Source organism: Neopsephotus bourkii, unplaced genomic scaffold (assembly GCF_033783945.1).
Source record: "Neopsephotus bourkii isolate Nb327-2 ecotype Australia unplaced genomic scaffold, CSIRO-AGI_Nbou_v1 NB_547, whole genome shotgun sequence".
In the NCBI taxonomy this organism is placed as follows: domain Eukaryota; kingdom Metazoa; phylum Chordata; class Aves; order Psittaciformes; family Psittacidae; genus Neopsephotus; species Neopsephotus bourkii.
The window spans coordinates 2,251,968-2,274,701 of record NW_026901048.1 but is presented as its reverse complement, the minus strand read 5'-3'; the positions used below and the strand labels follow the sequence as shown (position 1 = coordinate 2,274,701).

The window sequence follows — 22,734 nt, the reverse complement described above, 5'->3', positions numbered from 1 at the left end:
AACTTGAAAATTGTTTGGAAAATGAATGTGTATAACACACACCTTACAATTTATTATAGCTATTTTTGCAGACCACAGACCCATTCACAGTTTACAATCAGCACTATTTTTCAACCAACCAAAGCAACTATGTCATGCAGGTCCACATTCAGTATCAACAAGTAAAACCTTTAGAATTATGACACTTAATAAAAGATCCTATAGCTCCTTACGTGTCCAAAACACTGCACAAGTTTTAATAGGGTAATCCTGTGAAAACTGTCACTTGAAAGTTATGTTTACTAGGGCTTATCTGACATGCAATCTGTCCTATATTAGTAAAGCTCAAATACCCTCCTTCAGGGCATAATAATTTTGGAGGTTTGTTGGGATTTGTTCATATATTTTCTATCTCACCAGGATTAAAGGCAGGAAATAATTCCATGATACTTACTTATCTCTGTTGTTAACCTTAGTTACCTCTATTAGAATAGCAATTATACCACTACAAAACTATAATCACTACTTACAGCAAAAAGACAGCTCATCACAAGACTGAACTTATATGCTCATTTTAACAATAACACATGAACAATTAACTACTGCCACATCCTTAAATTAGTGGGTTTCAACCTGTGGTTTGCAGATGCCGTTGGTCTATGGACTGCTTCTAAGAGATCGCAAAGGGTAATTGAGGAAATTCCTGGCTTACTGTCAGTTGGCTTAAATTTGTTATACAGGAAAATGTACTTTCAATAGAAAATTGTATGGAGTCCCAGGAAAAAAGAGTGCTGGAAAGTCACTGCCGTAGATCTTTTCTTATGCAGCAGAAACAGACCTTGGAAATTCTAAACCAGTTCTGATCTCTCAACTACTGCTGGCAAAAAGTCTTCCTGACAAAGCTGAAAGTCTGAAACTATCAGGAATTCCAGAGTATTGTGATTTCTGGTGGAACATTCACCTTTGTAGGTAAGGTCTGGCAGATTCATTACCTTTTTTCAGTTCCTCTGTTCTGCCAGTGTTTGTGGCTGTTAATAGAAGCCTACAGAATACTTCTAAGCAATAAAATAGATTTCATCCAAGAAAACACATAACTGACAACCTAAGTCTCAGAGTACCCTCTTTTGCCCTATTATGCATTACTTATTCTGAGCGATAAATTCCAGATCCATCCATCCAAACCCAGATCCATCCAGATCCATCCAAAACATCCATCAAGTCTCACCTAAAATTAATTTCTGGTCTCAAAATTTCCGAAAACACGTAACCGATTCTTTCGCATCTTATTCCATCAAAACAAAACAACCTCACATACTCTGTAAGGACAATAATAATAATAATAATAATAAAACCTACCAAGCCATGTTTACCTATGTTTTCTTGTATGTCTAACCCACTACAGGTTAGCACTTAGTTTAAGAGCAAGACACAGGAAATGTCATATGCAAGATGAAATATGACTTTAAAATTATCAGAAATATACCTTTGTCAGAGTTTGGATATATATGGAACTATATATTTGTCAGTTTTGTCAGATATATCTCTCTGTCAGTTTTTTGGAAATGTACTTTGTTAGCACACTGGCCTTCAGAGCAATCTTCCCTTTTCCTCTAATTTCATGAAATGCCAAATAGTCATACTGGGCATAGATAAATAAATTGGTATCTTCATCTAAACAAACAAAAATATTAAAGATCCAGAGTATGTTTATTTGTGTCATGGAAAGACTGGTAAGATTTGTATCAGAGCCCCTCAGTCTTTTGCACATTGGAACCCCATAAAACAACAGAAAAGTTTCATGTCTCCTCTCCACGGAAAGAGGTTATTTATCAAGACATTTAAGAAAGAAAATACTAAACTCAACTTTTCCCATACAGCTGGATTTCACCCCTGCAACAGGACTGCCATCTAATTTTTAGGTAACTATATGATACTTTTTACAAATACTTATTAGTCAATCTGCATTTTTGGGAGTATTTAGTTGAATACAAAGTGGTTTCTGTCCTGTCACACTAATTTTAGCCAGTCATTCTTGATACCCAGTTATACAAACACAACTATTTGTAGGGCTGAATGGCAAAGCAAGCGAGAACTGACCCAAATGAAGCACGTTTTATCTTTTCTTTCAGAATGTATAGAATGTTTAATACTCTGAAAAATGTCACCTCCTACTACTTTCAGTATAGACACCCATAATTAGCAGGGATGACAGATCATCTTTAACCTCCTCTGCATTTATAAAACAGAAATAATACAATTTCCTCATCACATGGAGGTCATATAAAGGTAATCCTATTAATGCTTGCGGATGATTCAGATACTGCAGAGTGAATATTAAAGAGAAGACCAAGCAGGATTCTGTCTTCAGAATAGGGTTCAAACAGTGTGCAATGAATAGGGTTTGAAGCTATATATATGTAAAAGCAAACACTGAGGAACTTATTATGTGAGCCTTGTTCATCTTATAGACTGAATACAGCTAGCAGGAAAATAACAGCATGTATTCATTTAGTTAGAGGCTATATGTTAAGACATAAGCTAAACAAAAATGTATCTATGGCATACAGGTACAGTTTGAGTTTTGTTTTTTGAGTAGTTTAAGTCCATAAACTTATTCCATAAACCCTACAAAAAAAGGGAAGGACCACTTCGGTTGTACAACACAGTGTAAGAACATGTATCTATTCAATCTGCAGTTCATTTTTAACTCATTAAAAACCACAGAGCACTAGGTGATGTAGAATCACAGTTCCAAAGGAATTCACAACCAAAATACACTTTCCTAATGTTTTTCTATTGCTGGCTTTGTAGAAAAAGGCCTTTGAGCTACCAAAGCAAACAACTGAATGATGTGAATTCAAACATGTAATGACTGTAAGGTCAGCACATGACCGCTAAGCATTCACGACCCCAAATTAAGAGGTTTTACCCTCTATCTACTAATCCTTGAGTCACAAATGTACAGCCTAGTCCAAGAACATTAAAAATTCCTGAAATTTGCTTACACACCACTGCTTGAAAGGTAGAAAGCTAACATGCATGAAGTGATCAGATAAGTGAAAGGGGCAGTTCTGTTCTTAAACACCATATTAAAACTGCCTTGTCTTTCAGTCACCTCTTCTATGAATGAAGACCACATGATTTTACACTAAGGTATTACAGAAATACAACCATCTTCTGAAAAGAAGAATTTTAATTTTGCAGATCCTAACATTTTGAATCCCAAATGGAATTTCAAAGGACAATCTGAAAAAAAAAAAAAAAGGCCATATTCATCTTAGTAGCAAATGCACTCAGAAGGTAGTACTAGTATAATCACACTACATGGTATCCCCAAAGACCCAAAGCAAGTTCTACATTTTGGCAAGGTGGCTTTAGTTTTTAAACGAGTTTAAATGACTGTATGTCTATCGCTTTTAGTGTTTTCATATCATGTAAAATATGTAAGAGGCTGAAACAGTCATTCTGTTGGTAAGATTACATAAAGGTTTTTACTGAGAATCACAGCTTTTCCTGCTACCATGACATGTTTTACGTTCAAAATATACTTGTTGAAATTAATACCAGCATTTACATTTCCCAACTTAGTTGCTACAAAAATTGCACATTTTTTAAAAGAAAATTTATCTTCTTTTAAAAGAAGATACTGCAGGAATGAGTCCTCTGTGGAGAACAGAGGAGTTGTGTTAATATTCTAGCTGACACCAGATCTCACTAAGATTTTATTTCAGCTTCCTGAATCAGGATCCACATGTAATCGCTGGAGATTTTAAAGCTGTCTTCATTTATCAGTCCCTCCCATATCACTGTCATTTTTGTATTTACAGATACTGACATAAAAAGCTCCAGAAGAACTGATCTGGTCACTCCTGATTCCCCGGTGTAGCTTCACATTAATTTCTTGTGAAATTCTCTGCTTCTCTGCCTCTATTACAATTTTCTGTCACTAAACTCCTCTTTCACTATTTATATGCCACCACCCTCTCTGGCCTCTTTGTAAAAAGCAATCTTTGGACTTGAAAGCCACAGTACGTAGTATTTCATTGCAGTTCATAAGTGGCCCCTGACAAATATAAATTCTGAAGACTACTTTGGTTGTTTACCATCCACCCCCTGCCCTAATTTCCTTCTCACTCCTAATAATATCCTGAACTTCATGATAAAAGGGGGGAATCTTTCAAAGATGTGTGATTAAGAAAGATACATCCATCCCTGTGGCTCACTTCAGGGAATACCCATGGAATACATTCCTTACCTTCTTCCTGCATTGGGACTTATTCTTGTTAAAGAAGTGAGAAAAATGACAGAACAGAGATAGCCATCTGGCAGACCACTGCAAGACCCAGCTTGCCAGGTGGTTTTATCTGATCCTCTAGCATGCCTGCCCATCACTACTTCAAGCAAACTGAGGAAAATGTTTATATATGCTGCAGCAGAAAGGTGTATAAATCAAATCAAAGTCATCAGGATTTATAGTATCGGATATAAAACTGAGCTAACATACTGTATTGATCTAGCCAGAAATAAAATTGACCCCGGAGTACATGGGATTTACTCATTTCTAGTGTACAGTCCAGCTCATGGCAGTTTTTTACATAACCACAATATTGAAGTGGTAGCTAAAACAACATAAGTCAGCACTGGGTATAAGGGCCTAAAACTGAGTCATAATAAGGTTAGATGACATGCCCCATGGAGGAATTGCAGTGCAAATCAAAGTTTTCCATTAAGTGGTCACACCCATGGTTACAACAATAAAATAGGAAGTTCTAGCTGTAGTTGGGAGAGAAACATCCAAACCTAAAGAATTAATCTGAATATTGGTCTCTTCTAAACTTACTCTAAACCACTAATGCATACAGAGCAAACTGCAACTGAACAGGGTTCAACAAACATGTAAAGCCAGAGAGAAACACAGTCTGTTAAAAATCTGTGAAAGGCTCAGATCTGTCCACATTAGCAGTAAAACTAGACTTTAAAAAAGCTCTGTATGTGAGATATGCCTGTATGCAGCTTTGGAATGGATTTTATTCATAGCTTAGCTCTGGTGAATACACAGCCCAAGGGTGTGCCTGCATGATGTGCTCCCATCAATCTGAAGGGAGGATATTGACAGTGCAGCCATCCATGTCCACTGCAGTATGGCTGCTTCATGTACTTTCAGTATCTTTAAAGAAAGATTTAATAAATTGACTGTAAATAAAATAGCCCTATCAGAATATGCAGCAAAATTTAATTCTTAGTTTATGTTAGTTCAGGCAACATAGATGAAAGGCTTGGCGCTAAAAAAGTTATTCTGTGATTTATTATGAAAGCAGAGAACACTCCAGCAACCCTTGGAGCACACTCTCACCATCCTCCGTTCCTAATCCCCATTACAAAGTTCTTATTCTGCCTCAGAAAGCAGATGGCAAGAGATAATGTCAGTAACAATTAGGAGGCTTCACTGCCCTTAAAGACTCTTCTGCTATACACTTGTAATATTTTTTTTAGATGCTTTTAGAAACAGGATTCTTTGAACTGTTTTATTCTAGGTATACAGTTTGGAACATCCCTAAAACAATTAGACAAGGTTTGTTTTGTTTTCTTGTTGGCTTTTTGTTTGTTTGGGTTTTTTCTTTCTTTTAAACAACAGAGAATATTGTATTTGTTATTATAAACAAATCACCCAACATTACTTTCATTCTATATATTGCAAAAGTAAACCCACTTGAGTTTCCTAATATTTTTTAATCAGCTTCCTCTAAACTACTTGCATGCTGCCTGAACCTTTCATGTTTTTATGAGTCCAGTTCAACTCTCACTAGCAACTAATTTGGAACAGATCCAAAATTTCTTCTTAAACTGTAGCTTAGAGAAATCCTATCCATTTGGACAAGGACAAACACGAACAACCTCACAAGAGTATATGTGATGTCCCTTTATGCAGCATTTTGTCTGTTTGTGACCTATCTGAATGTCAGTTACATTTCTGCTAGCATTAATACCTTTAATTTTGCTTTACAAGCTGTTGCTTTTTATTAACAATACTCGTCTACCTAAATAAAAAACAAAGAGGAAACAAACTTTCAAAATTGAAAGGAAAAATAATGCAGAGGGATAGACAGATTTCATGTAATTAATATGTTGGAGATTTGTTTTTAAACTTTAGTATTTAAGATGGAGAAATGAAACTTACTTCCAAAAAGAAAGAAGCCGAGCGATCTTGGTTCTAGAGCCTTGTTTGAGTTACCTAAACAGCATCTTTCTACGGGGATACTGTCCAATATCCTCCTACAAAGCAGCTACATTAATGGAAAATATACCTGCCTTCTGTTGTTCATTAAAGCTCCCCTCTGCCAAAAGCTACTATGCCTCAGAGCTGCTACAGACACTAGCAAATGAGGACTCCCTAACATATTTCAGTCAAATTGAACCAAGCTAGACAGCTAAAACTCTTTTTAACTAGCTAAACTAACCAAGAAATGGTCAGGTAAGCACAAGCATGAGAAATTCTAGCTCTGGTGTTTTTTATTAATGGTCCTCTACTTTAGAGAGAACTTCCATGCTTCAAACCAAGAACTATTATATCGGTTTAAATAGCAAAGTATGTGATATTTGTAGCCATTGGAGAAAGAAATAAGGATATAAAACCTGGTCTTTTACTGGCTATCATTCTGCAGTTGGCTATATACCTCACAAATTTTACTAATGCAGTTCAATAGATCAGCAAGTAAGTAGTTAAAAGGGTACCCTGCAGCTAGCACATGCACCCTTTTAACGAATAAAGATTGAGAATAAAATTGCAACCCAAGAGATTTGGGTTTGCTTGAATTGCTTTAAAAAGAGAAAGTGGAAAAGGAATTCACAGTCCTTGATTATTTAAGGATGGACCAACCCATATGACCAAAGGAACTGGCTGCCCAGTACACTTATTACTGGGGTGAGCATGACCTTGGTTGTCAAAAGCTTGCATTTGTTTTGCTAAATACGTTCTCCTGCTTGACTGATGGCCTATAGTTTGGCCTCTCCTTAAACCAAAAGGGCTACACCTGAACTTCCAATTAAAGGGTAACAACTGGCAGATGTGAGGGAACATCTAGCAGGAAGGCTGATGCTGAGCAGATGGGCTAGGGTGCAGCAACCTTTTCCATCAGTTTCCACCCACTGCTTTTGCAAAAGCGCACAATCATCATGAGCCTGACACTACACTTCCTCAAGCAGCAGTATGATACTCCCTGCAGAGCACTGTGCTGCTATAGTTAAACAAATATCAGAAACACAGCTAACTATAGCTTGTCTAGCTCTACAAGTCCACACTGCTGACTGTAGTTTAACGAGATACCAACTTTGACAGAGAAAATAGCTTAAGAACTTTCCATTCCAAAATATTTGTACTTGCACAGCATTGCAGCAAACTATGACACTATTTGTGTCGACGCCAGGATGCCAGGACCCAGCAGAGCAATATTGTAAATCAGGTCACAAAAATAATAACCTAGGTTAGAAATAAGGCTTTTTCATATAATTTCAGTGATCTAGTTTAAAGCACAGTCACACAAATACTTGTTGCTGAACAAAGATATACATGGGGAAATGTGGTGAAGGATAGGAAGAAGAGATGGGGGACGTACCTTAGCTGCATCCTTGCAAGTCACCTATGCTTTGGAACTGTGCCTTCAGATTCTTCTGTTTATAAAGCCAGAAGATCTGTTGTACAGGACTAAATCATCATTAATTTGATATGCTAAATAAACTTCTACCTATTAGAGCAAGAAAAGGTGATGTATTGTTTGCTTCATGAAACTCTCATATGTTCCTCTAGAGCTGGTCTTAACCACTGAATGCAAGATCTTGTATTTCAGATTACAAATTTTGTACTGCCTAACAACCTACAGGTCTTTTTACTTGTATAAATGTCCATGATCCCTTGTTCCCGATGTTACACATAAAATTCCTGAGGATAATTACACACTCTGAAAAATATTACCTTGTAGCAAATTTTAATTTTTCATTTAATGAACAAGGTTTACATCCTTATTTATGAAACAGGGAATACAATTTCCTGATGCATCTTCTCAGCGCTATTCATTACATTGTATGCTTTTTATTACATACTTTCTTATTCTCCTCTCTTCTAGGAATAAGAAACTCTTTCCACCAACAAGAGTTTTTCCTACCTCCATATCATTGTCATAAGCTTTCTCTGTACCACAGATGTTTTAGCAACATTACTGTTCCTCATCCCAGGCTTTAAAAAAGTGGAGTATTGCCAGGGAATGACACTGAAAGCAAAGCTTCAGCTGACATTTTTTTTATACTTCTGTGTAGGGCACAGATGGCGATGTTTTCTCAACCCTTCCTCTACTTCAGCTGAAGACCACAAATTCTCGGTTTATTTCTCCACAGGTCCATGTGGAGAAATGTTATCAAAATCTCACTGTCTTTTCCAACACTTAGGATGGAGATTTCTTTACATTCTGACTCTTTACAAAGACTTATTTAGAACAAACTACCCATCAAATTCAAATTAAGCAACATATTTTCATGTATGATCTATAAATAAACTTTAGATAACACTGAAACAAACCCAACACCACCATATCCCACCAGGTCTCTCACCACACATTCTCTTGTATGGAATTCCTGATCATCATGAGTTCACATACAGGAAGAACAAGTTGCATTTCTTTGCAAAGCAACTTCCAGTCACAGGCTACAACTCTCAATAAATTGAGTAAGAAACTGCCATTGCTTTCAAACTTCTTTTTTCCCTTAGCTATACTGACCTTGCGATCCAATTTTTCCACTTTAATCCAAATTCTCTACGCATTTTAAACAGTATGCCTCAGAACATTGTTTACAGGGAGTGCCCAGGCAGTGCATTTGGAGAACAAACAGAAGACAGACAGATTTAGTGAACACCTGTTAAATGGGGCAATGGCTCCAACACAATTGTTTCCCACTTCACACAGTAATAACTTTAATGTCCACCATGGACTTGCTTTCAAACACCAGTTGTACAACACGAAACAACAAAAGAGCTGAAAGCAAATTCGATTGCCTAGATAGCTTCCAATCAACCTTTTGTGATAAAAACAAATTTACCTACCTTAGTTTTCTTTTTTTTTTTTAATATATGCTTAAATTGTGTTATCATTTGGGCTTTTGCAATCTTTCCCGTATCGTTCTCCATCATGGTTTAAGATTTATCTTGGCTATAATATATTCTTTTACCCTGTTAGAAAATCTACATCTCTCATCAGTCTCTTGAATGTCTATAGTTTATTTTAGGCTTTGTTTCCTTTTGGCTCTTGTACATCCATCCTGGCTTTTTTTACTACTTCTTTTTTGTTTCCTTTTGCTCTGCTTTAAGATATTTGTAGATTTAGTTTTCTCCTGCTCACCTTCTTTAGACTTCACAAAGATATATGCAGTACAGATAACTGTAGTGTCATAATGATTAGCAGGTAATTTAAACTATTTTTAGAATGGGATAGGTTGTGGGGATTTTTTAAATATGAGAGAATTATGTTAGAATTAGTTGATACCATCAATTATTTTTAATTACGAAGACTTGCAAATTTTCATCACAGCTTCTTTAATATTTTTTTTTCCACAATAGCAAATACAGACACACTGGGCAGGAAACAACATTCCATGATTTCATTAAGCTTTCTTCATTCAGGAAGACTGGCATCTATCAGACTTTCAGAAATTATTTAAATGCAAGCATGTGTGGACTTGTTTTTATTCTCCTTACAGTGTTGAAGCCCAGGGTTTAGTTGTAATTTCAATAAAGTAACTTGCATGCAGAGATTAAAGCGATGGTAAGAATCACAAACAAAATGTAATTGAGGGTACTGTTATGGAAAAATAGTTTTTACAAACTCGGCTTTTCCTTAATATTTACATATCTGGATTGGATTTAAATAAACTCAATGCTTTTGGCTAGCAAATGGTGATACATTACCTGGGTTCCTGTTTTCACTGAAAAGGCAAAAAAAAAGTTTATTTACATCACCACATTCATTTTTTACTATATAGTAACTTTGTCCTACAGATGCATACCTCCAATGTATTCCATTATATATTTTATCCAAAGCTCATTTTCTAATATCAGTATATTTCGACGTGCTAAAAAACCAAAACTGAATACTTCCTGAGTTCTTAAGACAGATTCTATTCAAAAGCATGGCTCAAGTTCATTTTTCATTGCTTCCATCATATTCTTGACTATATTTGACTCTCTTTGTATAGCACTCTCCTTTACAAATTAAATCAATAAAAATTCATACCTGAAAATTAGTAAAACCAATACTCCAACAGAACAGGATTTAAATAAATGTGAATTTCTGACCATGTATTTTAGATGGCACTTCAATAAAAATAAGTTATTCTTATATGCACAGATTCAACTGTGCACACAGAAAAAAGTCTACTTTTGTATATTCTGAGATTTTTAGGATCTTTTCTAATGGACTATATATCACATTCCTTTAGAAATATTTCTTCTCTACTTTTCAAAAATGTTTTAAATTGAATGATCCTTTTATTTTCCCTCTAGAATACCCCAAAGTTAGGTTTTCATTCACACTGATTTCACCTAAGTTTGGTTATGTTAACATTACAAATATTATTCTACACTTATCTTCATATGAGATCTGAAAAAGATGCTTAAAAATATGTAATGGAAGTCTGACTCCACTCCCTTTCTATGTTATTAATCAGACCTGTACATGACATAATTAAATCAAAAGACTGCTTACAATTATCCAGTATTTCTTTATTCTAGCCTACACATAATTGTTTCTGTGTGAAAGACAATACAGGTTCTGGTTCTAACTTTTAGTCAGTAATTCTAACAGTTCAAAAAACCCTGTAGTGTCAAACCCAGATGATGGAATTCTTACACATGGGGCCAAGTTGGTAGGGAATGAGTGCAATTGGTACAGTAACACAATTATACCAATACACCACTTAGCTCAGGTGCAAACCAAAGAGCTTTAAGCCAGTGTTGGTATTGCAAATGGAAAACTGAGAGGGAAAACCAGACAATCCCTAGAACTGCACACTGCAGTTGTGGAAGCACTTTTTGAGAAAAGAGGGAACCCTGCTGCTTAAATTTACACACCATCCCACATTTCTTCAAGTGTTTAGGGGACTTTCTGTGCTTCTCTGCCTGTTAAGTACCTACACAGTACAGTTGCAGTGCTTCCCAGGACTGCCTTGTTTTCATAGATCAAGGAAAAATCCTGTGTTAAACAATATCAAACTTTTAAATACATGAATATTGTATTTCATATATACCAGCAGACTGGACCTTTCACACATGACTTTGCTGAAGCAAAATAGCAATGACAATTTTCTGGATTAGCCTGTTAAGTTTCTGAGACTTCTGTGAACGGAAAAGTTTATTTAGCGTGATACAAGGATCCTTACCTCCTGCCCAAACCATCTTCCATAATCACAGCTTGAAAGCAACATAAAATGAATGCAGCATAGTGTTTTAAGATGCACTTAGTCAGTAGTAATATTTAAACATATACCTATTTTAAATGCATTACACACACGTGGCATAGAAATATAACTATTTGCCAAGAAAAGCAGTTACAGATTACTATCAAATGTACTTCTGCTATTATAATTTTATGTCAGTGATTTTTATCTAAAAATTAAAATGCTTGTGGAGTTACTAGATATCCTCCTTTCAGATGATATGGTATAAATCTTATGCTATATATAAATTATGATTTCCAAATAAAAAGCACAAGAAATCACCAAACATCAGAAATACAAATGGAAGTAACACTCCAACTGCATGTATGTTTAATGAAGTAAAGAGTTTGAAAGAATTGGTATCAAGACTCTCCTCCTTTTTCACCACGATCCATCACCTCTCTTCCAGAACAGATCTCTAACATGCCAACAGAACCATCTAGAACAGCCCAAGTTGAGCTAAGAATTCACAGCGCTATGATTTTGATTCTCCTCTATTCTACGTTCAAATACTGTAAACATTTTGGATCAACTCAAATTGCCAGAAGCATCTTCTTCATGCAGTGTACACAGACCGATCTGCATTCCAGCTTTTTAAGACTATGTCCAATCTTGCACTAACTAGAGCTTCAAAGTAGGTGCTGCACAGGTAACAACTCTGATGTTGGTAGTTAGCCCAATTTTTATTTTAGCTTTTTTTCCTGCTCTCTAATGTTTTTAACATATTTAACAAGTAAGCTATTAAGAGCAGTATGACTAATGATCTGGCAACTTACTACTAGTAGTCTACACTTGTGAGCCTTAATTCACACAGTTCTCCTCCACATGATTTTCTATAGCACTTGCTGTGGAAAGTGGTTCCACACTTTGTAAATACACAGCTGTAGAATCAGGAAAAATACCACAGAGACATTTTTCCAAAATAATGCAAAAAATCCATTACATTCCAAGTTACAGGCACTGGCTTAACTACTGCTTCAGTATCTTTGTCTAATGAAGTTTTAATAGATTGAATGTAGTATAACATTCTTAAAACCAACTTTTGGTTTTTTTCATCTGCTCATTTTCCATGGACAGAAGAGTGCTAAGACAGAAAAATTGCCTAAGTACTGCTCATGTGTAGTTGGCATGGAATTTTGCTTTTTCAGTTTTCTGGTGGGGTAGCCTGACCTAAAAAGTAATGCACCATACCGACAATGATCCTCTCACTCTCAATGTAGATCTTTCCTACCAACTGGTAGTTCTTAATACTGATTCATTTTGCTGCACTAAAACTTGTGTTAAGATGAATGGCTCACCTTCCCTTCCTCTCCATTTTATTCAACATGCCAGGATAAATTCTGTGTATAGTACCCTTATGTATTTAAGCATTTCATTTGTTTCAGGAAGCATCCTAACTTCCAATCATTTTTCCATTATTTGGAAATTGGATTTCAAACCTTTCAATCCAGCACAGTAATTTCATCACTTTTCTAATTTGTCTTGCATTTTCACCATCACTGAATCAAATGTATAAACCACTAATCATGAAAGGACTAACTCTGCAATAAAGCAATAAAATACTTAAATGGAGATACATTGTGGAAAGTTGTCTTGACAGACCTCAACAACTTTATTATCATTGAAGAAATCTAATTCTCAAAAAGCTGAGGCTCATCAGAGCTGTGTGAAATTTAGTTATTATTAGTTGATTAATAGTTTTATATTAATTCTTACCTACTTAGACATCCAACCTTCACTTACAGGACAAAATAGACCCCTTTAATATCTAGAACAAACAGAACTGCCTTATTGGGATTTTTAGCTCTTCCTAACTATCAGAGGGAAGTGTGGGATTTTTCCTTGGGTTGCACTTGGTCTTTGTGACTGTCTAATTTGTTACGCATGATCAGAAGGGCATTTAAAATTTCTATCATCTTTAATGGATAATTATCACTAGCTCCACAAGAGAATTTAAATTTCTAAACCAGAAACCTATTCTAAAGGAGGACAGTTAACATAAGGAAGACTCTGAAGCCAACAAAAGACCCCAGAAAAAAATCTAAGTTTAAAAGGATATGTCTACTTCAGTGTCTGACAACTACTGCTATAGCTTTTGTGTAAGATTTCTACATCCAAACATCTGCACATCTATCTCATTATACTCTTCCCTCCGCAGCTTACTTACCATTTTTTTTTCCCCAAGGTCTCTCGGAAGCATGGGATAACCAAAAATTGTCGGGCATTTTTCTTTTTATTAGACATCAGAACAAGGTGTCATTTTCCAGTTTGCTCACATACTCATGCCCTAAAGATATCATAACTTGAAATAATAAAGTAAGGATGCAACAGTACATTGCATTTGGGATCTCTCTGTTTTGTTGGGGGAGAATTATTATCTCATTTAAAAGTTTGTGGATTTTTCACTTTTATTAAGCTAATACTATAATTCTTATTACACACACATGCATAAAAAGTGATGGAATTATGCAATAATACAATCCTTGTCAAATGCATCTGTGTAAACTGGAAAATATTTTCAAGTATCTTAGCAGTTAGTCTGTGGCAATAAATACAGTACAGACCTTTAGAGATGTATAATACGGCTTCAGAATGGTAAGATCCCAGAGACTTTTCTATCAAACTGTAGGCTGTCTCAGCGAAAAATATCCTACCCCCCCCATTTGTGCCATAATTAAATATTGTGCTATCACAAACTAATACAAAGTACCAACTACATGCAGAAGCAGCACATGCATTTTACACTTCTTTGTATTGCTTAGAATGACATCCTGATACTATCATTTAGCTCATCATGACATTCCATCAATCAAAACCCTTTTTTGATTATACACCATTCTGCTTTTTCTCTCAGAGTAAACACAGAGGACAGGCAGTGATCTATTCCAATTAAACTACATACTTTAAAGAATTAAAAATAGGTTGGGAATCACTTTTAAATCAGCTATCAGTCTGTCAATTAATGTTCTGAACCCCTGCTATTGACCCAGTACAGTACAAGCTGTTATTATGCACTGTCCTACATATCATCTGTTCTCTCTGCTGGTCTGTTCCAGAAAGACAGACAGCTGCAACAGTATATCCCTGCTCAACCTGAGGACCATCTGACTTTAATTGTAGCACACAGCTTGATGTGGGTCTGGTTATGAGAAGCCAAAGTATCACACTGTAATAATCTGGAAAAGCAGAAACCTGCCAACATAAGGCTGCAAAAGGCGGCTTGGGCTGTCTGGCTGGCTGACGGGCTGCAGGAAATATGATTAATGAGCAAGGTATAATGATATCAGGAACCCGATTAGCACCACAAAAAGGTCACAGATCAAAGCAGTATGCCTTTCATGAGCTCAAATCATTATATAAGATCTGTAAACCAAAATGCAAAGGGAAAAAATACCTCTGTGTGATAGCTTACAAAATGAGCACTTAAAATACTATAATCACTATGTTGTCTGAACCAGGAAGCAGTAAGGAAGTATTAACTGGATGAATCAGCCCATGCTACACTGTAGCAAGCTTTTTTTGATAGTGAAGAACTGAGCTTTAAGCATTCTTCCTAAACACGCCTACTGAAAAATAAAACAATGCTGACTTGATGCTGATGGTATCCAATCCACTAGGTATTAATAAGAAAAAGCAATTTAATATTTGCATGTAATTTTCTGTTTTATTCCACTGCAAAAATGGCAGACTACAGAAGGCATCATCCATACCACCATTAACAGGACCAGCACCACCATGATAAGGTTAGCTATGGCACACAGAGCAGTTAACACAAATCACTGGCACAGAGGTTTAAATTTAATGCTACCAAACTGACCAAAACTTGGTATCTGAATTATAGTAACAGTATCAGGGACATAGTGTCACCAAAAGGGATGACATCTGACACTTTAATATAATGTCACTTGATAAATTATTTCTTACTTTTGTAATCAACTTAAGGCTTAAAAAATTGCTGTTCTGCCCAATTATCTGATACTTGAAAATTGCATGTCCCTGTAGATGTTGATTCTGAGAATACAGCACAAGTGAGAGATATCAAAGAAAGCAGCAAGAAAGGCAGACACTAGTAACAAAGGCTTTGGGAAATGATGGCAGAATGAGGGAAGGGTAGGTCCAAGCATAAAGAGAGGTGAGGGTGAGAAAAAACTGGCACCACTGCTAGAAATGAGGAAAAGAAAATTAAGAACTAAAATCTTAGAAGAGGAGGAAGCAGGAGATAGAGAATAACTTCACAGTGGGGAAAGCCAGATCCGTAATTAACAGAATGAGAACTATATTTTATGCAAAAGCTAAAATACCACAGTTGTGAGAGATCAAGGCCACATGCTGCCTTTGACAAGTCTGCTTAAGAACTCAGCTTTTAATTTCTCAGGTTATCCTGAATCACCAACACATGCCAAGCTGAAGAAGGTGTCAGGCTTCCTCCCTAACCTACTACCTATCAGCACAACTGTAAGATCAAAGTCATGTTTGAACATGGTTTGCCAAGTAGTCCTGCTAAATGTTAGTGCATTTCATACCTTGTTTAAATAAAATTTGCACATACTTCTATATGAAGCAAACCACTAAATGCACCTGACTTAATTGGGGATTGTGATGGTGCACCCTACAACTGCCTGCAGAAACCTAGGCCAAATAACATTTCTGAAAACGATGGCAGCATGTCATCAGTAAAAGTGCAGTGTAAAGCATTCTGATAATATAAATCACAGTTTTCTTCTGATGTGACTGTTCCACAATTTTATGACTGTGAGGTCTGATTTTCTGCCAACAACAGAACTTTTTCAGTTCCCATTTTCTCATTTAGGAATATCAGGACGTCTGAGCCTGATTATCTGATATTTTTTTGAGAGCTTCCATACCTTAATTCAGTATTTCCCTGTTAGCTGACTACCACATGAAAAGTGCAGCCTCATTTTTTTTCAAAATTCATTACATAAACTTCTCTAATTTATTTGGTTTTGAGTGCCACAGATGCAGAATCCTTTTCTTTTTTTTTTCTTTTTTTTTTTTGAGAAAAGCCTAATGTAATAGCTTCGAGAATATGCTGAAGCACCGACAATGATACTGTAATTCTGTAATTCACTAAACTGCCCAGAGGGCACAGTGAAGACACACAGTGCTAACAACAGGATTTGCCATAACAGTGAAGAAAATAGTAACATAGGTTTGGAGAATGAAGGAGGTAAAGGAGAATTCAGTTTTATTTTCTTCTAAAAAACAGTCTGAAAAATATCAAAACAATGGAATAAATTGAAGAGGTGGCAGAAGATTTAAAATGAAACCTTTGTTCCTGAAGCATTCATTGATCTTTGAGAGTTAAATGAATAATTAAATTAAAATAACCCTAAAATTATATTTAAGTAATCAGAGTGACAGGTGTATTCATATGATTAAACAAGCTTTTCCAAGTCTTCTGTAAAGTGATAATTTTATTAGCTTTTTAGAATCCCAGTAGCTGACATACAAATGAGATGAGATCTCCTGAGTATTTTGACCACACTCAAATTTTTTTGAGCAATACTATATGCCTTTTTTCTTCCTAAGCTTGTACATCTAACATTTCCTCAGCCGATTTCAGCCATAGCCCTAAATAAACTATAAATAGGTGTATCTTGCAAGCAAAGATCCAAACTATTCCAGCAGAATCTTGCAAGACAAATGTTACTTGATAGACAATAGAAGATAGACATCTTACCAGTCTGTTTATGCGCACAAATTCTTCTGGGGTTTTGGCCCACGGTGGAAGTTCAACATCAGACACAACTGTTCCATCATCCATCACTCCCAGATTGTAATTGTTGCTGTTGACAAATATCTCTGGGAGGTAATAGAATTCAGGAATCAATTCCTGTAGATAAATGAAAAACAATGCCATGTTATAAATTCTGTCAGAAGATGCATTTTGTCATGTTAAAAAAATAATTATTAGAATGGCATTAGGCGAAGAGAATATACAAAATCCTCCCACAGACACCCTCCTCACCTCCCAGAAGGGGAAATCCCCTCTTTCATACTTTCTAAAATTTAAGCCTTTAGATATGATAAATCCTTACCCTGCTTTTACCACAGCAAAGAACTAAGACCAACAGGGTATAAACCAAAAAAAGTCAGAATATTGCTTTTGACTGCATACTATGCACAGAGAAACTTATAAAGCTAAAGTAATGAATATAACATGGTACAAATAATATTTGGTGGAAAAGAACAGCCCAAGGATGTTTAGAAGTTGAGGGAAACTACTTTCACATTTTAATACAATCCACATCTTAAAGTGCTGACCTAATTGCAGTCTATAGTTGTGAAAGTAGTGCCATATGTATTAATTACAAAGATTTAAAACCCTGTTATATTCTTATTCTCTCTAACACAAAGGGTCTAAGAACATAATGTTTAGGCTAAGACCATTCAATGTCTGGAATAATTTTTCTGTAAATTCTAAAATACCTGGAGTTATACCGCATGTTCAGAAAAAAAACAAAACCAACAAAAAAAAACCCCAAACCAACAAAACAAACACACACAGCCAAAGCTGAATCAAATCAATATTTTTCTTTCATGAAAAGGTCATTAACTTAATTATGTGTCCAGTCTATAATTACAGGGAATAATCATGCATAATTTCTCTTCTTCACACATACACACACAAAAGAGAAGGAATTCCACATGTTTACAAGGTCTGTGTATGCACTAAATTCCCTGTCAGGATCATCACTGCTTTAAAACATGTGTCCTCTATAGACCTGTGCTGAACAGGATGGGACCATGGCATTTAACACTTCCAAGGCTAGCCCACTACGGCATTTCTGCAGGCAGAACCTGCTATGCTAAACACAGTCGAGTTAAAAATGCAAGCACACACAGCAAAGGAGTCGTAACTTCCAAGTCACATGAGAAAAAACAAGTAACACTAATGGCTAAACAAAGAATTTTTTTTTAAAGCAGAAAACAGAATATTCTAGTGCAGAATTGAGCACAACATGCTAAGAAGTAAAATTAATCTCAAAACAATATGGATTTTCTTCTGGGTAAGTGGAGCGTTTCCCTGTTTTGTAAACAGACATGCAACTATTTCTGTGGAACTTGATGTTGAGACTTAAATGCACCTGATAAACCTGGCAATTTGACGGATTTAGAAAAACTGAGCCACTAAATTAGAGAATTTACTTCCTTTGTAAAGAAAGGATCAATACATGTAATTGCTTCAGGAAGTGTATTTCATAGCAAATTACTGGTGTAAAATCAGGCTTCCATACAGCAAGTGCAAACTGCATGGCACTTAAGAAGTAAAAAAAAATCAGAGTGCCCCACTGGCTTCGTCTACAGTGGGTGTAGTATGTAGCTACGTCAGAAGCTCAGTAGATCAGATCTGAAACCCAGTCTTGACATGGGTCAATGGATCAGTGGTCCCCCAGATAGCCCCTGAGGGCCAGTTATGGCATGAGCAGCTTTCCAAATGGCTGAGTGCAATACGGAGGTCATCAGATTGTGGACAAGGTCAATCTGAAGTAGCCAGGGCAAAGACAGGAAAGATCAAACAGGAATTAAGCTATTATCACCTCCATCCTTGTGTGAAACACTGCTTGGCTTTGAATTGTACATCTTTTTGTCTACAGTCACCTTAATTAACTAGGCAGGGTAAAAACATGCTTCTGTACCAAATGCTTGACAAAATCTTAATAGAAAGAGATTTGAAACTATTTAATTGGATAAGAGAAAGACCAAGAACAGCAAGGATAAACACTTGTAGAAAAGAAAGTACTCTTAACACTAAAGTTTCTGTAGTTTTTATCATCACAGACAGAAACAATGAAAAAGCAGAGACACTGGACCATTAATTCAATAACAGCATGCACCACAAATATGAAACCATACCATGATTCTGAATACTTAAAACATAAGCTCATTACATATGTTACTGATGTTTTTTTTTTTATTTTTTTATATATATCTGTACAGCTATTCATTAGTTTCTTTCAAGATCAGAAAACATTTGGCTTTCTAGAACACATTTTTTTCATTAGATTACAGAGAAACAATATGCAGCCTGGAAACTTAAGAAATATCAGTAACTTCTGTTAGTTTGACTATTAGAAGCTTTTCATAAAATGTTATTTTATTACTCCAGAAATGAGTTCTCAGAAAGTTTTCCAATGTCACCATAACAACCCATTTTTACAAAAGGAGCTTCTTTATGATCTGCTTTTCTTATCTTGACCATGTGCTAGGACATATGGGGAAAAGGAGTGCAAACAGATACACCGGGCCGTTCTAACTGAGTAGTATCTAGCACCATTAGTAGTGTCTGGTTTTATACGGGTGAAAATAACATCAGTTAAAGGCCAACAGTTTTTCCTAAAATGAGTGAATAAACCTGATAAAAAATACTTCTTTTTTATCAAGTTTATGAATATCCTTCATGTATTTTGTAACTGAAGTCACTACCAAATCTCAACCTTACTTGTGGGGTGTTCTCTTTTTTTCTTCACATACTCACTTCACATGCACAGATTGACACTAAGACAGGGGATGCTGACTCACATGTGTAACTCCATTACTAATGGAACTTTTTGGACACGTGAGAATGTCACAAAGATTGGGTTTGGGTTTGGAGTTACTTGGCTAGTAGGCTTCACACAGATACTCTATGAAGAGCAGGACCAGCCTCGAGGGGCCAGAATGAAAGCCCATTTAGTACCTCACCTGGAACAGTGACTAGGACTGGAACACTAAAACAGGGCAAATACAGTCTTTCCACAGACACTCTCTCAGCTTCCTAAAGTTAAATGGTTTTGAACTAATCCATGCTTCTGATTTTTAAAATCATTAATAATGAGTTCCACAGTGTAGTTTTGTCTACAAAGGTTTTTCCTTTGGCTATTCTAAAACCGCTTCCTAACAGCTCCAGTGGATGGCTCTAGTACTCATATTGTAAAAACCTGTAAATATTAATTCCTTATCCACTGTTCTGTATGCCCTTTTGGGTACTATACACCTGTATTATCACATTCTTCCTCAGTGATCTGGTTTTGCAAGCTAATGGACTCTAGTCCGTTCAATCAGTCTTCACTCAGTCTTGTTCCATCTGAAGGTCTTCCCTTCTAAACTAACCTATTTTTTCTAATTCTACTGAATCCCTTCTGAAATTTTACACACTCAGCACATTTACAGAATTGTCCCCATTTGTTTATATGATTTCACAGAAAAAGTGAAAACGTCTGTATGATTTGTTGAAGCTCTTGCTTTAGCATAACTGCGTTGAAAATTAGTTTCAGAAATACCTCTGTTGGAATTCACAAGTTCTATATGGTAGAGACTGACAGCCTCATGATAAGCAACTTCACTCTTCCTGCCATGATTTTTATTTCATTACAACTGATGGAGCTGACAGTGAGCATCAATATGAATCTAACACACAGTATAGCGTTTTGGTTTTGTTTTTTTTAATAAACTGCCAGATCAGGATTCTTACTAAAATGCTTAGAAAATTCTGCGTATAATTAAAATACAACTTTTCTCTGATAAAAATTTCTCTACCACATGTAAACAAGGATTCCTAAGGAAACTTCACTAAAAGGATTACTTTTACAAAAAAGTGGTAACAAAAGAAGATCAATTAAACACTGGTAATTCAGTTTCATATTTGCCACCACACATAAAAAAAAACTTATACAAGATACTTTGTTTCTTTAACGTAATGAAATGTTATTTTATTGTTTTCTTTTGTTTAGAAAAAGACAAATGCATTTTAAAGCAGAGTTATGTGATCTGTAAAGAAAGAGTGGCACATCCCTAACCATATTAAAACATTTATAAGATACCAGAGTCTCAAACTAAATTATTTGACAATCACATTAAGCAATATTAAGTCCATATATAACCTGTCAACAGAATAATAAAAATGCATATTAGTAGTCTAGGCTTTTATTCATATTGCCACACTTTATTTCCTCTGTTAGGGGATTTAAATATAATTTGAAAAATATATACTGATATATTAAATTAATTCAAATTTCATTTTTTCATCCCACTTCAATGTAATAATTTTGATGACTGCGGGAAAGTACATATTCTAAGTACCCATGAGTCCCTCCATCTGCTGTATGTGTGTTCTCACAGAACTTAGAAATTGCCTCAAGACATTGCCTAAAATTCCCTCAACTTATAAGAAAAAAAAAATCTATACGAGATACTTAAGTAGTTTTTATATATAAGTACTTAAGACAATACTTAAGGCAGGTTTTCCTTAAGATTCTAAATTGAATTAAGGAAGAAATTTTTTTTCAATTATCTTACACTTCTGTTAAAGCCCTATGACATTATATTTCAAATGTTTCCTAGTTTAAGGAAAATATTAAAATATTCAATAATTTACAATTAAGCAAAGAAAAATATAAAAAATCCAGATGTTTATTACGTAGATTAATGAAATACATGATAATCACAATTAGTATTTGATTCATTATTGATCAGTAAGTAGAATTTGCATCTTTAAGGCACTTGAAATCTTGTTAGTCAATACATGGATGATATATACACAAAATTATTTTACTTTTTACTGAGGATATATGTAAAAGTATGCAATGGTATTTATTGATCCTATTTATACATTATGGTTAATTTGACAAAAAAGAAGGGAAAAGTTGTATATACAACTACATTATTTTCCTTTCCTCCATTTTCTTAACTGGGGCAAAAAATACTATATTGAATGAGAAAAAAAGTCTAGAAGAAACCTTGGAAGGTCACCTTGTCCACTTTTACAATCACAGACAATTATAATCAGGTGTTCTTGAAAGATGTTTCTCTGCCTTGTTCCTTTAAAATTTCTAGTGATGGAAATCCTATGAATTGCTAGTATTCCCTCATTCACGCCACTAGGTCTTCCTAACATCTAGTCTGCTCTTGCTGTAGCTAGAGCCCATTCCTTGTCATATTCAGACCGCACACAAGCAGCACTTGCCCCTTTTTAGACTTGAATGTATATGAGCAGCCTTAACTCCATCCCCAACAGCACTTTCTAATCACTATTCTCCTCCTGCACTAAGGACTGATAGCACATAGGCCAGCACCGAGGGTGGCACAGCAGCACACAGGAACAAGAAGTATACAGGAGAATTAATCCCGATGTAAGAAGGAAATTATTTACAACGAGAATTACTGTTCACCGGAATAACCTCCCCAGGGATGTGGCAGAGTTGCCAGCACTGGAGGTTTCAAGACTGGGTTGGAAAAGGTGCTAGATAAAATCATCTAGGACTCCCTGAAAAAAAG

At 35.6% G+C, this 22,734-nt stretch overlaps 1 protein-coding gene across 3 annotated transcripts in view; it reads right to left on the bottom strand.

Moving 5' to 3' along the window:
• LRBA (LPS responsive beige-like anchor protein) overlaps positions 1–22,734 on the bottom strand; it is a 400,194-nt gene that overhangs the window by 78,467 nt on the left and 298,993 nt on the right. For all 3 annotated transcript variants that reach the window (XM_061350996.1, XM_061350998.1, XM_061350997.1), the window contains exon 46: positions 17,159–17,311. In XM_061350996.1, coding sequence (XP_061206980.1) covers positions 17,159–17,311 — 153 coding nt within the window. The remainder of the gene's footprint in view (positions 1–17,158; positions 17,312–22,734) is intronic.